This window comes from Pyrgilauda ruficollis, unplaced genomic scaffold (genome assembly GCF_017590135.1).
Source record: "Pyrgilauda ruficollis isolate IOZ18807 unplaced genomic scaffold, ASM1759013v1 scaffold18, whole genome shotgun sequence".
Lineage (NCBI taxonomy): Eukaryota > Metazoa > Chordata > Aves > Passeriformes > Passeridae > Pyrgilauda > Pyrgilauda ruficollis.
Genome location: NW_024516984.1, coordinates 134488 through 150093, shown reverse-complemented (window position 1 = coordinate 150093; position 15606 = coordinate 134488). Strand labels below are relative to the sequence as shown.

Genomic DNA, 15606 nt, shown 5'->3' with positions numbered 1-15606 from the left:
TCTCCGAGGGGCTCTGCTGTTGCATGAAGAGTGGCTAAGCCAAGCCACAGTGGGGAGATGCTCTGGGTTTATTGTCACTGTTCAGCTACTTGAGAGCAGAATGGGCTTTAAGGCCTCTAAGGAGCAGGTGGAACAGTGCCATAAGGCCTCTGAGGAGCAGGAAACCTCAAAATAAACTGATGACCTAGGAAAAATTGCTGGAGATGTGCCACTAATCCTTAAGAGAGACTGAATGAGAAGGAGGAGGGAAATTTCTATACTTCCCAGGAGCTTTCAGTGAGATGAGCTAAAAGTGCATTATGCTGGTGAAAGATTGGTGTGAGAGGTAGAACTTCAAAACATAAGTCACAGTAGGGAGGCAAACATTCCTTTGATGTCCTGCCAAGGTGGACAGCAGGATCTGGAAAGCCCTGTGCTCCATGGGTTTCCCATCCATGTCTAAACCCATTTCTTTTCTAAATATACAACTACAGAGAAAATCAGAAGTATAGTAAGTAACTTATTCTGAATAACTGAGAAACTGGGGGTAGACCAGGAACTGCTGTCAAATATTTAAAAAGCTACAATAGGAAAGAAAAAATGTTTTAGTATTAGTGGGGGTTGAAATGGGTTTTTATGTCAGCACTACTGTATCAATGAATAAGTTTGGTGAGAGAAGAGAAGGTAGATGGGCTCCCTGTAGCAAAAGGGGTTTCCAGTCTGAATACAAAACTGAGCCAAGCATTGACAGAGAGTGAGCAAGACCTCATCCTATCCCCTTTCTCTAGGTGCTGAGGAGACAGCTTTTATTGTTATTGTTTTGAAGCAAAGGGTTGTTCTCTCGTTCTTTGCAGAGTAGCAGTTGTCGAGGCTGTTTCTTTCCAGAGCCAGCCTCTTTCCTACACTCTCCTGACAAACCCCTCTGGGCTCTTCCGAGTGAGGCAAGAGAGTGGAGAGCTCAGCCTGACCCACCCCGTGGACTACGAGAGTGAGCACCACCTCTACCACCTCCTTCTGAAAGCCATGGAAGTTGAGAGCACTCTCAGCAGTGTGACTGAGGTACATGAATCTCTTAATGTCCTACCCATGGTCTGCAACCCCTTGGTCCGGGACCAGTTACACAGGGAGATAGCCCAGGACACTCGTGAGGATGCTGGGCAGGGAGGAGCCTTGTAGTACAGGCAGAAATCTGGGCTCTGATCTGGGTTCACATCTGGGCTCTGCAAATACCTCTTGTTACTAGTTTTTTGGCTTTGAGCCCCATCTTGGGAGTGGAGGAGAAAATACTTCTCTGTGCTAGAGTAGTAGTGTGAGAAGAATAGCATCAGAGGTGTAAGGACGGGACAGCAGCAAAAGCACTGACTGCCACTGCAGTGCCCAGAAAGAGGTGCTCTTTTAGCAGTGTAGAAGCTAAAATCCACTCTCAGTGTGTTCTTTTTCCTCAGGTCATGGTCCATATCACCGACGAAAACGACTGTTCTCCTGAATTCCAGCGCTCCATTTACAGCAGAGACAACGTTCCTGAAACCATTCCTGTTGGCACGTCTCTTCTGCAAGGTGGGGACCATCCTGTCACCTCTCATTTCAGTCTTTGCACAGACCTGCTAGATTGTTCCCTTTTCATGTTCTGGAAGTGCTGTCTTCCACAGGCACTGCCTTGGTAAGATGTGGATGGCAGCTTTCCTGGCAGTCTGTGGATGACTTTTAGTTATCCTGGAAGTAGAGCTGTGTGTGATGTGAGTGTCTTCAGGTGAGGATCACTGTCCTGTGCCCAAGGAGAGATCCTGTGGTATCCAAGGGCAGTTAAAGCAGCTGATAGGAAGTGGCTTCATTTCCTTTAAATGCTGTAGCTGTCTTTTAACTCATCTTGATCATCTTTTTGTGTCCCAGAAGCAGCTGCAATTAGTTTTACTTTTCTTAATGTGTTAAGAAAAAAACTGGGCTTTTTTAAATGGGCAGCTAGTTTTGTCAAATAGGCATTAATGCTTTATAACTGACTTGCAAAGTCTTAAAGGAAAAATATTTTGAAAGCTTGTGAACTTATATTTAAGGCTGTGGCTTACATCATCCCATGTTTGTTGTTTTTAACATGGCCAGGTGTCACTTGCATATAAACCCTGACTGCACAGGTGACATTTTTAGAGGCTAAAATATTATGCTGATAAAAGACTTCGGGGGGTATGAACCCTAAGAAATTAGTATGTGCCAAGGCAAGACTTAGCAAAAAGATGAAAATGTAGATTTCCCAAAGCTGGAGCTGAGCTCTGCAGGTTGCAGAGGAGACAAGAAGTTTAGCTTCCCTTGTGTAAGGGGGCTGCAGGGCCTGCTTTCTCTAAACATTTGCTAAGAGAGTTCAGAGCTTGTCATACTTAAGTTTTAGATTTAATTGCTCTTGGGAAGAAAGAAATTGATCAGAATAACCAAATCCTAAAATTCCTAAGCATGTGATTTTCCTCAAAGACATGAATATTCTTCTGTCCAGAGGACTTGTAAAGCTCATCAAAATTCCACTTGTGGGGGAAGAAACATATGCCCCATGTCCAAAGCAAGCAGAATGTCAAAGCTGTGCAATTGCATCCCAGTTGTTGTCTTGCCACACGGTGTACATTTCAAGAGTAAGAGCCATCTTAGAAAAGAAAATGTGAGGTGGAAGTATAGTGACAGTCAGTAGAAATGGGTGTGTGAAGACTCACTTGCTGTGGAAGGGCTGAGCAGGGTTGTTGGTGGCTGCAAGGGAGCTGTACCTTGTGCAGGATGAGACCTGTGCCACTAACTCTGACTGCCAAGGCAAGTATCTCAGGAAAAAAAGACAAAGAGCTCTTACCTCACTGTAGCTCCTTGAGGGACGGGATGTTGCAGCCTCAGAATGACCCGCAAACAAAAATACATGCAAATATGAGACAGCTTTTACCATTCTGGGCTTGCCTGTAGCTGTTTGTGGCAGTGAAAAAGGTGGTGTGATAAATGTTTTTGTCACAACTGTGGATGATGTGAATGTTGGTTTCAGTTTTCAGCTGCTTTTGTTTTAGCACACGCAAAGTCTGGAGCACGGAGGGCGCTCTCAGAAGGACGCTCAGCCTTCAGCTGCATCGCTGTGCCAGCAGAACAAGGCTTGGAGCTGTAGCTGGCAGCTCAGCCAGCTTTTGAGCCAGAGTTAGCTTGCACTAAGCTAGTTCAGAACCTGTGCAAAGCCAGCACAGAGCTGCTTGTGGCTGGCTTATGATCCTTAAAATATCCTTTGCAATGCACACCAGTTTCCAGGGTGGAACAAAATGCAAGGGAATAGAATTCCCAGGTGCTATTGTGAAGTAAGGCACGTTTCTGTCAAGCACAAGTAAGCGCCACGTTCCTTATTTGCCAGAAAACATCTGGGGGAAAAGAAGCATATCGTTGAGCACATAGAATGTATTTCTGTGACTGGTTAAATGGCTCAGTAATGGCTGTAGATTAAATCTGAATTTTTCAAATCAAAAAAGTTTTTCATGTTCTGCATGCCTTTCTAAAAACAATACTTAACCACTATACTTGACAGATTTAAATCACTGTCATTTTAGTCTTTGAGTTTTTAATATATTTTGTCTGTCACCGCAGCAAGAAAGCGATTAATTCTAAAGCCCTTGATTTTGTAGTCTGTAAAACAAACATTTATTCACAGCACAATTTGGAGAGATTTTAAACAAAATGTTACAACCACTCTAAATATACTTGTAAACAAAGATGAGTAACTTTCCACAGGCAGATGTAGTTGAAATTTTTTGCAGCTAAGTAGAACAGTTCTTCAGTGTACTTTTGAAATAATTCTCTGCTCCTTTCCTATTTTGAGTTAGCATTCTGATAGAGACAGGTTGTTTCTGCCCCCCACCTCTCTGTGGGTGATGCTGCAGCTTTTGCTGGGGTGTCCATGCACTGCAATCACTGTTCTGCTTCCACAAGGCTGTGTGCTACCACGGTGGCTGCATCTGGATCCTATTGGTAGAATAAGGAGTTTGTTTATTACCAGTGTGGGTATGATGTGAAGCCTCATTGTTAGGCTAGAAAAATCGCAAGGTAATTGGGGAGGTGAGCTTCTGCTTTTAAAAATCACTTTTGATGCTTTGTTGTGCTGGTTTGCTGCTCCTGAGCAGATGGGACACTCAGTGTACTGAATAAACACTGGGGAGGAATGTTTAATCACTCTTCATACCTTGAAGCACCAGGTAATTGAAAAGTACATAACTAGCTGGGAGCTAATTAAATTTGAACATGACATTCCTGGAAAGAGTGAGGAACCAGTTTATGACTGATAATGTTAACCAACATGCCTACTGATTGTGTGCTAATTACCAGTGTTGACTGCTATTTGTACAGAGCATTTTGTGCAGTGCTGGGATCACAGCTCTCTTGCAAATTCACCTGGCTGAGATCACTCAGGCTGGGTTGGAGCAGAGGGAAGAGTTGTTTTGATTTTTCACTCCCAGCCCGCTGCTAAGTTCCCAGACTGTAACCACAAAAAACAACAACAACAATAAAACAAAACAACAAAAAATCCCTTTTATGGATGAAACAGATTTAGGTGATGCCTGTTCTCAAAAACAAACAAAAAACCAGAGCTGGCTTGGTGGCAAACAGCATAAGCAAACCTCCTTTGCAGTATGATTATTCTGTTCTGTTAAATGTGTTCTCTAACAGTGCTTGCAACAGACTGCGACTCTGGCTCCAACTCTGAGATCTCCTACTTCATCCAGAGCACTGATTTTTCCATCACACGTCACGGGGTCGTCAATTCTAACCAGAGGCTGAACTTTGAGCGAGCCAACCACATGTACGAGTTTGTGGTGATCGCTGTGGATAGAGGACATCCCCCTCGCACGGGGACGGCGTCCGTGCGCATTCGGATGGCCAACGTCAATGACGAGGCGCCCGTCTTCTCCCAGGCCGTGTAAGGCACCCTGAGCACCTGCTTTGCTTTTTAAAGATGCTGCTCTGACATGTAACCTTAATAGCACTGGGCCAAACGGCCACTTGTTGTTTTGTGCGACTGTAAGTACCAGTGAAATTGAAGGGTAATTTCTGTACAGAAAGGCTTTAGGAGTTGGACTTTCATTTCTAGAATGTACATAAAAAAATACATCATTTGTGATACCAGTGTATTGACTTTATAGAGAGAGAACAGAATGAATCAAAGACCTACCTATACAGGGAATGATTTTGACTGTGTTGACACTCCTAGGCCTCAAAGTGATTATCCATGTATAAATTAGGTGACAAATAAATATATTAGTTAGCAAACTACTACTAAAATTTAATTTTAGCAACAACAGATAGTATTGTAAGCTAATTTCATGAGCCCCTCCTTGTTTAAGACTCCCTTTTCTTTCCTGTCCTCAATCAAGACAATTTCTATTCTTTGCACAACTTTGAAGTCTGAACATATTTTAAATACAAAACATACATATATTCATTTACAAAATTAAATACTTTTTTACATTCATCTCTGTAGTATCTGATGCTTTCCATTAATATATAGGGGTATAAGAAACACTGCAAGGCAGATACTAGTCCTTTTTCTCAACTTTAGTAGATATATGATCCTGTTTTTCAGTACAACATATTGTGGTGCATGTTGTTATCCTCCAAAAGATCCTTCAAAATTATGTATACTGAAAGCACAGGATTACAATCCTAAAATAAGTACCAAATGTTGAACAAAGAAGACCTAAGTCATATCTTGAACAAATTTAAGTCATATCTTTAACAAACTCATAATGAGTCCATACTGTTGCTGATGGTTAACACGGTGATGGTGATTCTGATCAATTTAAGACTCCATGGTTGCATGCCCAAAGCTTTTAAAAACCATTCATAATGAGTCCATACTGTTGCTGATGGTTAACACGGTGATGGTGATTCTGATACTTGTGTGCTGCCATTGCTCCCTTATTCCATCAGTTACAGGACTTTCCTTTCGGAAGATGCCGGTCCCGGCACCTTGGTGGCTACTGTTCGGGCAGAGGACCCTGATGGAGATGGGCTGCTTTATCTGATTACAGGAGGCAATGAGGAGGGCAACTTTGAGCTGGATAGCCAGAAAGGTAAGGAAAGAGGGTTTAGAACTCAGTTGTTTACTAATCTCTACTGACTCTGCTCCACCTGTATGTCAAGAACCATAAGAAAGCACCATATTTATATAATCTGCAAATGGGGATGCTTTGTATCAGTGAGGATTAGCTCTTTGATATGATGGTTGTTCTTCAACTATCAGCCAAAACTTGGGATCCTGGTCCAAGCCTGTGCAGACTAAGATGATAAGTTACTGTGCTTTGCAACCAAAATACAAACTGAGCCAGCAATACAGTGACAGAGAAATGTGATGCTCACTTGATTTTTTGTGTTTACAGAGTAAATTAACATGACACTTTATGCTTCCAAATTCAGGTATCATTAAACTCCGCAGAGACCCACCACCCAGTCTGAAAGGGCCACAGTACACCCTGAATGTCACTGCAATAGATGACAATGCCTCAGGGGGACCCACTCCTCTCAGCGGTTTTGCTGAGGTTATTGTAGGAGTTAATGACATCAATAACAACAAGCCTGTCTTTAGAGAGGTAAGATGTCTTTCTGCAGATATTCTTTCCCCATTTAAGTTATCTCTGGGGTAGTAGAGTCTCCATAGCTACTGGGGGCTGCTGGTGGGCTGAAGGGTCTGTGTGTGCAGAGCAGAATGAACTTGTACGTGAACAGAAGACAGCTCTCTTCCTAGAGGAAGTGTAAAATCTTCATCCTCCTTTTTCCTTCCTCTCCCTTAGAGACTGAGTTATTTGTGTGAATAAGTAATAGTAGTAATTTCCTTCCAAGTTTTTCCCAGACCTGCTGGAAAAAATATTGACACTGTGCAGCAGATTCACGTGACTCTGTGTAATATTTAGGGTCGGATGTTTGGGTGTATTTTTAGTGCGCTTACTACAGTGACAGCAGCTGGGTTCTGGAGAACCAGCCTCCAGGCACGCGTGTGCTGCAGGTGGAAGCCTATGATGCAGACCTTGGCATCAATGGAGAGGTGAAATATGGGCTCATGCACCGAGATGGAGCTTCCCTAGGCTTCAGCATTGACCCAGACACAGGTTAGTAGCTTCAGGTTACTAAGAAAAAATGAAAATTGTGCATTGTATTGTAATGAAAATGCCACTGTATCAGTATGTTCATTTGTGCTCATGCTTAACCATGTAACTGCAGGGTTAGCTGTGACAGACAGGATAAACACTGGAAAATGCTCAGGGTATGTATATACCCATGCACATAGATTAGATTAGATTAGATTAGATTAGATTAGATTAGATTTAATGAAGGTTGTAGTGATTCAAATCATAGTACCATAGAATGGTTTGGGTTGGAAAAGACTTAAAAGATTATTTATTTCCAACACCCCTGCTGTGGCAGGGACACCTTCCACTAGGCCAAGCTGCCCAATGCCCCATCCAACCTGGCCTTGAACATGTCCAGGGATGGGGCTTCCACAGCTTCTCTGGGCAACCTGTGTTGGGCAGTGTCTCACCACCCTCACAGTGAAGAATTTCTTCCTAATCTAAACCTGTTCTCCCTCAGTTTAAAGCCATTACCCCTTCCAATCACTACATGCCCACAGCTACCCTCTCCAGCTCTTGTGTAAGCCACCTTTAGGTACTGGAAAGTGCTGTAAGGTCTCCCTGGAACCTTCTCTTCTCCAGGCTGAAAAATCCCAGCTCAGTCTGTGTTCACAGGAGAGGTTTCCAACCCTCCGATCATCTTCATGTCCCTCTTCTGGATTCACTCCAACAGATCCACATCCTTCTTATATCAGGGATCCCAAATGCAAATTAAATAGGGAAACAAATCCCAGTTCAATAAGATAAAAATGTGTTCTGTATCACTTACCTTCCACTGTTTGGATCAAGCGTAGCTATAAAAATGCAGAGCAGAAAATGAGATTTTTACAAGTTATGTTTATTCTTCCCTATGATGTGGCCACAGTTTATTTCTCATCTCGTGCACAAATAGGAGATCCAGTGCACTGCAGGCAAAACCCTCATACCAGAACAGGGCAACGATATCTTTACATAGGATTTATTTCAAATGAAAATGTTATGTAGTTGTTGATGTTTCTATAGTCAAAATAGGAAACTGGGATATTGTTATGTCCAGGACTGTGCAGGAGGTTGGAAAGGACTACAACAGAGCACTGAAGAACTGAGTATAGGAGAGAAATAGGTCTAGAAGTGGCCTCAAGAAGGCCAGTGTGAAATCTGCTAACCAGAAGAAAATAGCTGAGGAAGGGAGAGACTTGATTAGTAGGGAGGAAACCTGAAGATTTGGAGAAAATAGTTTGATTTATCCACTATATTATTTTACCCAGTTTTAATCCGTTCAATGAGAAGCCTCCAGCTCCTGTAGCAGAGGTTACTTTGGTCATATGGCTTGTGTCTTCTGTGGTGTGACTCTTCCTCAAAGTAATAATGAGCTGATTCAGTTACTCGGACTATCACTGGAGTGAACCTCGAGAGGCCCTTCAATGAGGAGAAAGTCCTTCTGTGCTCCATGAGCCATGAGATAACAAGATACTCAGACCGAGCTTCTTATCAGGGCAGCAGGAAAAAGGTGGCATGAGGTATGTGAGGAGAGGAGAGACGAGAACTGCAGTTGCTCTAGTCCAAGACATGCGTTGCAGGGTCGGTGAGGATCGAGCTTCACGGCTGTGTTGCATGCAGTCAGAGCTTCCTTTTGCGCTGGAGATGTGCAGATTGCTCTCTGCAAATTCAGTCCTGAGGCTGTGCCAGGCAGCACAGGAGGTGTCTGTGTTTGCAGGAGTCATCACCACCACGCGGAGTTTTGACCGGGAGAAGCAGAGGGAGTACACCCTGTCTGTCACTGCCACCGACCAGGCGCGGGAGCCGCTGATCGGCGTGTGCCAGCTCACCGTCCTCATCGCCGACGTCAACGACAACGATCCCAAGTTTGAGAACAGCCGCTATCAGTGTGAGTGTTGCTTAACTGCCTGTGCCGCTACTGCCACGGGAATCTCGTTAGAGGGTTATTCCCTGTAAGAGTGCTCAGCTAGGTGACCGATCGTCCTTTCTTCCCACTAAGCCAGTTACTATTTAACCCATCATCAGTGGAAATGTGCAGAATTAACCAGTGCTCTTTACTCATTGCAGTTCTCTTAAAAACATTGACATACTTAACTCCTACAGATGAGGCAGATGTGATCCCTTCTCTTGGCAGCTTTTCTCTGCCCAGCTTTTTTCTGCACTGAATTTTTATTTGATGTCCCAAAACAAAACATGACATCTTAGCTGGCAAATCATCAACCCTGACCAGAAGTACAATTGTGCTTTGTGTCTCTGTAGCACAGTATCTCTGAATAGACTGAAGTGGCATTTATGTCTTGTCAAACAGCACAGAATCCTTGGTTTCTAGGCTGCCTTTGGCTGGGAGCCAATGCCTGCTGTGTCTGTCCTGCTGAGCTAGCTTTTCCCATTTGACCTGGTGACATTCCCTTTTTCATTCCCACATGATATGCTTTACATCAATCTTTTGTTTAATTTGACTTGATGCTTCTCCAGTAGAATCCTGCATTTCATTACACTTGGACTCTCCACATGTAATGTCATCCACAAGTCATGGGTATAATCTCTAGTTGTTGGACTGGAACAGGTCCTTCCTTGCATAATTGCTTGAAAATGGGGAAAAACATTTGTTGCTGATGCATCTGCCAACAACTTCATTTTGGAGTTTTTTTGCCACTTGTGTGGAAATGTCGTGGAGGGCAAAGCAATGACCAATGTCTTATTAAAATGAAGATGGCTTATAAGAAAATTGTCTTTAACATCACAGACGCCAGCATTTTAGAAGGAATCAAAAATAAGTTGGATGTTTATATTTTAGGAGTTTAAGAAGTGACCTGCTGGGAAATATGCTAAATATACATCCACACTTCAGACTTATGTACAAGGGCAGAAGGAAAATTGTGTTGCACCTTTTAAAGTACCTTGTAGTGTGTATGTATGTGCCAAATTCATTAAAATGTGTAGATTTGGAATAGCTGTTTCTACAGTCTTACCAGTGTCTTCTGCAAACCTGGCCAAAGCAGCACTGAGAAGTTGAGTAGGAATGATCTTTCTGGAGAGAAATATTTTTGGGCGGAGCAGACAATCCCTGAGGTAGAGGTAATGTTTGTGCAAAGATGAACCTTTCTATTCTACCATCACACGTGTCCTTCAGGTGAAACTGCCCAGGATTCTTCTTTTTCAAAAGCTGTGAAGCTGAGAGGTTGCATTTGTAATTATGGTGGCTTCAGCACTTTGAGGAACAGGCAGATTTTTTTTTCTTTTTTCATGAACAGAGGGTATTGGCAAAGATTCTGAAGCAAAGCAGCTTTTTGAGATGGCAAACCTGCAGATAATGAGGTCACGTTATGCCTAGCACTTTCCCAGCATCTCTACATAAGTAATCAATGCTTGAACGTCACAGAATTAAAAATAGCTTCTTCCCTAACAAGATCAAAGGCCATTAGTCATAGTTTTCTATTCATCCTGGAAACTGCTGGTTCTTTACTCTCAGCCCTAGGTTGTTGGTTAAATTCCTGATTTAGCCATGCATCTTATCATCTGTCTGCAAAACAGACATTAAAGAAATGCCAAACTGTAGCAGGGATGGTACAGTAAACGTTAAAGTTGTGTCAGAAGCAAGCACAGCACATGAAATGAGAGACTACCAGCCTTCCAAGCAACTTTGTTTTTTTTATTACAATGCAATTTAACAGAGTTTGGCTGCTAAAGACAGCATAAATACACACACACACACAAAAGCATAAACACAAAAAAGGAGAATTTTACAGCGGTTTATGGCAGTTAATTCAATTTTCATTAATCTATTTTAGTGCTGGTAAATCTCTTGTGAGATTAGCTTTGTCTGTTACTGACATACCAAACACAAGAATCCCAGGACAATTAAATGACACAGGGACAAATGAAACCAATTAAATCTCAAATTACTGCTCATGGAGCAAATGGTTGCTGTTGTTTAAAGTTGTTCTGCTCCACTACTACACACTGTAGACATTAAAGGAGAAGACCTAAACAGAAAATATGACTGCTTCATAAGTAGTGTGCAGTTCTGATTATCCCACATCAAAAATGCCAAAGGACACACATATAAGGGAGATCAGAGATATGAAATAGTTTCTGAACAAGCCATGAATTAACAGTCTGACTGGGTTGCCTAAACCCAACTGCAACAGCCTTCCCAATGTCAGTTTTAATACACTGAGCTGGTGGAGCCTTAGTACAAGGAAACAGCTCAAAAACACAATCAGGCAAGCACAAGTAGCTACTTGGAAGAGGAACTGGGACTGGATGGCCGAGGATCGAGGGAAGAGCTGGACCAAAAATCAGTGAAATGTAAAGAAGAGTGTGGAAGGAAGCCAGCCAGCAGGGATGTGATAGTTTCATATGAAACTTGCCTCACAGAGTGGAGGGGAACAGGAAATGACTGCTCATGATTTCCCATCATTTTGTTGGTGTCCCTTCCAGAAATCAGGCTTTAGGAAGACAAAATTAATTATTCTTCTGTGCAGTGGGCTCGCCAAATGCATGATTTTGCCACCAGATTTTTAGATGACAATTATATGAGCAGGTTCAAAGGAGGATTGGCCTCTAGAACAACGGGTAGAAAGACACAACCTCTGACACAGGTGGATTTCTGGGAACAGGGAGTGAAACCTAAGGAAAGAGGCATACATAACATAATCATTGCCCTTGCCCTGGGCAGCTTTTCCAAAACACTGGTGGGTTGGAGGCCTGTTTTCTCTGACCTGAGTCTTTATGCTTTGCAATTACCTAGTGCCTCCCACTGGCAGTGCTGCTGGCACCACTCATACTCAAGATTAATTCAATTCACACCAACCTGCTTTAATCACCAGCTGAGCCCAGCAGGCTGGGCTGTGATCCGAAGCAGTGGGCATGAGAGCTGCTGTGGGGCTTGCCAGCGCCGCCGTGCAGTGGCACCGTGCTGGCAGCAGCAGTGTCAGTAAATCTGCACCACCAGCAGCTCACTTAGCAACCCAGCGTGGCAGGGGAGAGGGAAGGGGAAGCTAAAGGAGGACTACAGACACTGTTGGTGACAATACTTTACAACCTGCTTCAGTACAGAAACATTTTATCTCCCATGAAGGGAACAATGATGTTTTACAGGGGTATTTCTTTACAAATATAGCCTGCTAAACCAGAGCAGACCTGCTGACAGTACCCTTGTCTTTTCAAAGATTTTCTTAGTGAAGACACTCCGGTGGGGATGAGTTTCCTCCGAGTTGCAGCTCATGACAGTGACCAGGGTGTGAATGCTGCTGTCACGTACTCAATGTTAGAGCATCAGCTGGAATACTTCCAGATCAACCCCAGCACCGGCTGGGTTTATGTGAATTGCCCACTACCCCAGGTAATGTGAGACTCCAACCCCTCAAATCCATTGCAGAGGGTTAATTGCAATCTCTTGGTTTGTACAAAATAGTTTTCAAGTATCCTCTGCCTTTGTTTCCCAGACAATGCGCATCAGCCGCTATATTGTAGCGACAGATGGTGGGAACAGAAGCAGCACGGTGGAGCTGACGGTGACTGTCACCAGTGCACTGAGCCAGCCACCCCAGTGGGAGCAGAGCACATACTGGGTAACCATCCCCGAAAACACCCTTCGTGACACCAAGATTGTGGTATGTTAAAAGCTTGATTGCTTCCCTCCCTCTTCACTTCCACTGCTTCCTCTGTAATGCTCTAAGTCAGAAGTTCATGGGTGCCCGCTCTGCAGCCTTACTGCATTGCACTATGCCCTTATGAGCCTTCACTGCTGTGTACCCATTAAAGTTGTCAGGTGTACCTGTCACAGAATAGGGTGGCATTTCAGCTGGCAGCAGTTTTCCCAGTGAATTCTTGCAGTAATGGCCCTCAAGGTGTGCTTCCGCAGGAGCAAGACTTGTGCACTTCCAGAGAAGGAAATTCTTGTGTGTTCCCTCCAAGAGCCAGCTCCTCACTCCTCCATTCTCATCCTCAGTGGGCTGTGCTATCTGCTTGTGTCTTTCTGAAAGCTTTTCTAAGTTTAGCACAAGAGCATGGAGTGACATAGTTTGCTTTGGACTCTTGTAACTCAAACCAATTCCTTTTTAACCCATAGACACTTAGTCTTTAAGGACAGAAGACTTAGTCTTCTATATATTGCCACATAATTCCTGTCTTCCTCCTGCATGTAATATTGAAGCACTTGGAAACAATTTAGGGTTTGAGTTTTTCTTCTGTAACTTGCTGGGTAAAATGTACAGCTCAGTGGAGAAATGGTCTCCTTATGGATCGGTTTTGTTTTGGAAGGAGGAGAGAGGAAGGATTTCCTATAGCTGTGCTGCAATTCTGGCTTGGCACATTTACAGGCAGATAAATTTCTTGTTGATTTAACACCTGCATCAAACCTAGATATTGTAAAATAACACTCAGCTCAGTAAATGTTTCTATTTTGTCTGTTACCTGAGTCATACAGGTGTGTATGTTCTTGGAGAACATACATGTGTGTATGTTTCTGCCATCAAACTCAACATGTAACACTTCCAACCCCGTGCTTCATGAATGTATGTGGTGGCTCTTTTCTTCTTCAGACCATCAAAGCCACATCCCCTCTTGGTGATCCCAGGGTTACGTATAACCTGGAGGAGGGCCAAGTTCCAGAGACTAACATGCCAGTTCGTTTCTATCTGAAGCCAAACAGAGCTGATGGATCTGCTTCTCTTCTAGTCGCTGAACCACTTGACTTTGAGACTACTAAGTTTTTCACCCTGACAGTCCGGGCACAAAACGTAGCAATGACTCCTTTAGCTTCCTTTGCCACTGTTTGTGTGAATATAACAGGTAAGCTTTGCTGCGGCTCAGAAAAATATTTTCATTATTTTTAATATAATGCCACGCATTAAGGTAACAACCATGAAATGCCAAGCCACCTCAATGCTTTGTACATTTCTATAGTGTAAAAAGTTCTGCAGTCATTAAACAGGTCTGTCTGAGACAATTCCTAAGTACAACTATCAAATGTGGAGATGTGATAGTGCAAAAATGGGCTGTTTGAATGTTTAGGCAGCACTGTACCTGGTTTTGTAAAGGTAATTAGAAAGATTTTCTTTCAAAAGGAGGAGAAATCTAGTACTTGTTCCCATGCTATTGAAAGGAGATGAGTATTACTGGAAATAGTCTGTTCTATAGAAAGAGAAACAGCTCAGATAGGGTGGGTTTGTGTTGAATATCTGTTTAGGGTTTTTGTTACATTCATATTTTCCATTTTGCATACTGAGATTGCATCTAGAAACGAAATTGCAAGGATCCTTGTGATAAGTGCAATTTTCAAAAATTTGATCCACACCTCCTTATAGCAGGATCTTTTCATAAGGCTCTGTTCCAGTAGATCCACATAAACTATAAATCTGATATTAATCCCTGTTTTTTTGCAGGATTAGTGGGGTTACTTTTGTTAGGCAGATATTCAGATGAAAATATGAATAAATGAAGTCTTCAGCAAAAACATTTTTCTTGCCCACCACCATGGAAATGAGAATGGGGTAGTAATTTGAAAGGGAATCCAACTTTCCTGCTTCACTTTATCCCAGCATTGTCCTGTCTTTCACAATCCACCAGTGCAAAACCCCTTCAGACTGTAGAGCAGGGTCTGAGCCTCATTGTAGGCTATGGACCCTGTCCCAGAAGGTTTTCCCTGTAGTGAAGTTATTGGTACCAGAATATGGCAGAAACTTCATTCTGCTCACAAGAAAAATTCCTTTTTCGGTAACTTAGCTGTGGATGAAAGTCCTCCTGGTCCTGGCATTCATGGACTTAGTATATCTCTGGTCAAATCATTAGCCACTATCTTGGCTGGCATTAGGCCACTGTCTCCTAGAAACTGCCCAGTGTCTATAAAATGTCTCCTGACTGCTACCATGAGAATGGAAAACCCAGAGCAGGATTGCTTATTACTATAATCAATGTAAGTTCTTCCTCTAAGCAAAATACAACTGTGGGGAAAATACCAAAATAAAACAGTAAACAAAAAAGTTTTCAAATATATTCTTACCATGATCCTCATCACCTCCTTTTTCAGATGTCAATGACAATGTTCCATTCTTCATGTCTTCTAACTACGAGGTGTCTGTGCCAGAAGCAGCTGATGTTGGCACATCTGTGGTTCAGGTGTTAGCTATGGACTTGGATTCTGGCCTACATGGAGAGGTTTGAACTTAATCCAGCTCTTTTCCTCATAATACTCAGGTTGTAGTGCTGTAATTACTGAGAATGTGCAGTCAGTTGAAGGTAGGGTAATGAGCCACCAGCACTTCTTATAGCACTTTGTCCATCCTATGGCTGGTGTGCATCTCATGGGATGCAGGCGGAGGAGATGCGGTTCGTGACCTCAGGGTCCTGAAACGCATCCTGATCCAGCAACCATGACAGAGCACTGCTGCATGATTCTCAGGGTTGCTCCCATGACAAGACAAGTGGATGTAGCTGCAGGACGTTTTCAAACTCCTGCCTCTTCAGCTTATTTTTTAATTGACCACCAGTGATTATTGTCAGTTATTCACAGCCTTTT

At 43.0% G+C, this 15606-nt stretch overlaps 1 protein-coding gene across 1 annotated transcript in view; it reads left to right on the top strand.

Moving 5' to 3' along the window:
* The window catches only part of LOC121351919 (neural-cadherin-like), a 54420-nt gene that overhangs the window by 15113 nt on the left and 23701 nt on the right, over positions 1-15606 (top strand). The window contains exons 5-15 of the mRNA XM_041464383.1: positions 834-1038; positions 1425-1536; positions 4648-4897; positions 5908-6050; positions 6394-6566; positions 6914-7082; positions 8800-8970; positions 12257-12429; positions 12533-12700; positions 13631-13880; positions 15118-15245. Coding sequence (XP_041320317.1) covers positions 834-1038; positions 1425-1536; positions 4648-4897; positions 5908-6050; positions 6394-6566; positions 6914-7082; positions 8800-8970; positions 12257-12429; positions 12533-12700; positions 13631-13880; positions 15118-15245 — 1942 coding nt within the window. The remainder of the gene's footprint in view (positions 1-833; positions 1039-1424; positions 1537-4647; positions 4898-5907; positions 6051-6393; positions 6567-6913; positions 7083-8799; positions 8971-12256; positions 12430-12532; positions 12701-13630; positions 13881-15117; positions 15246-15606) is intronic.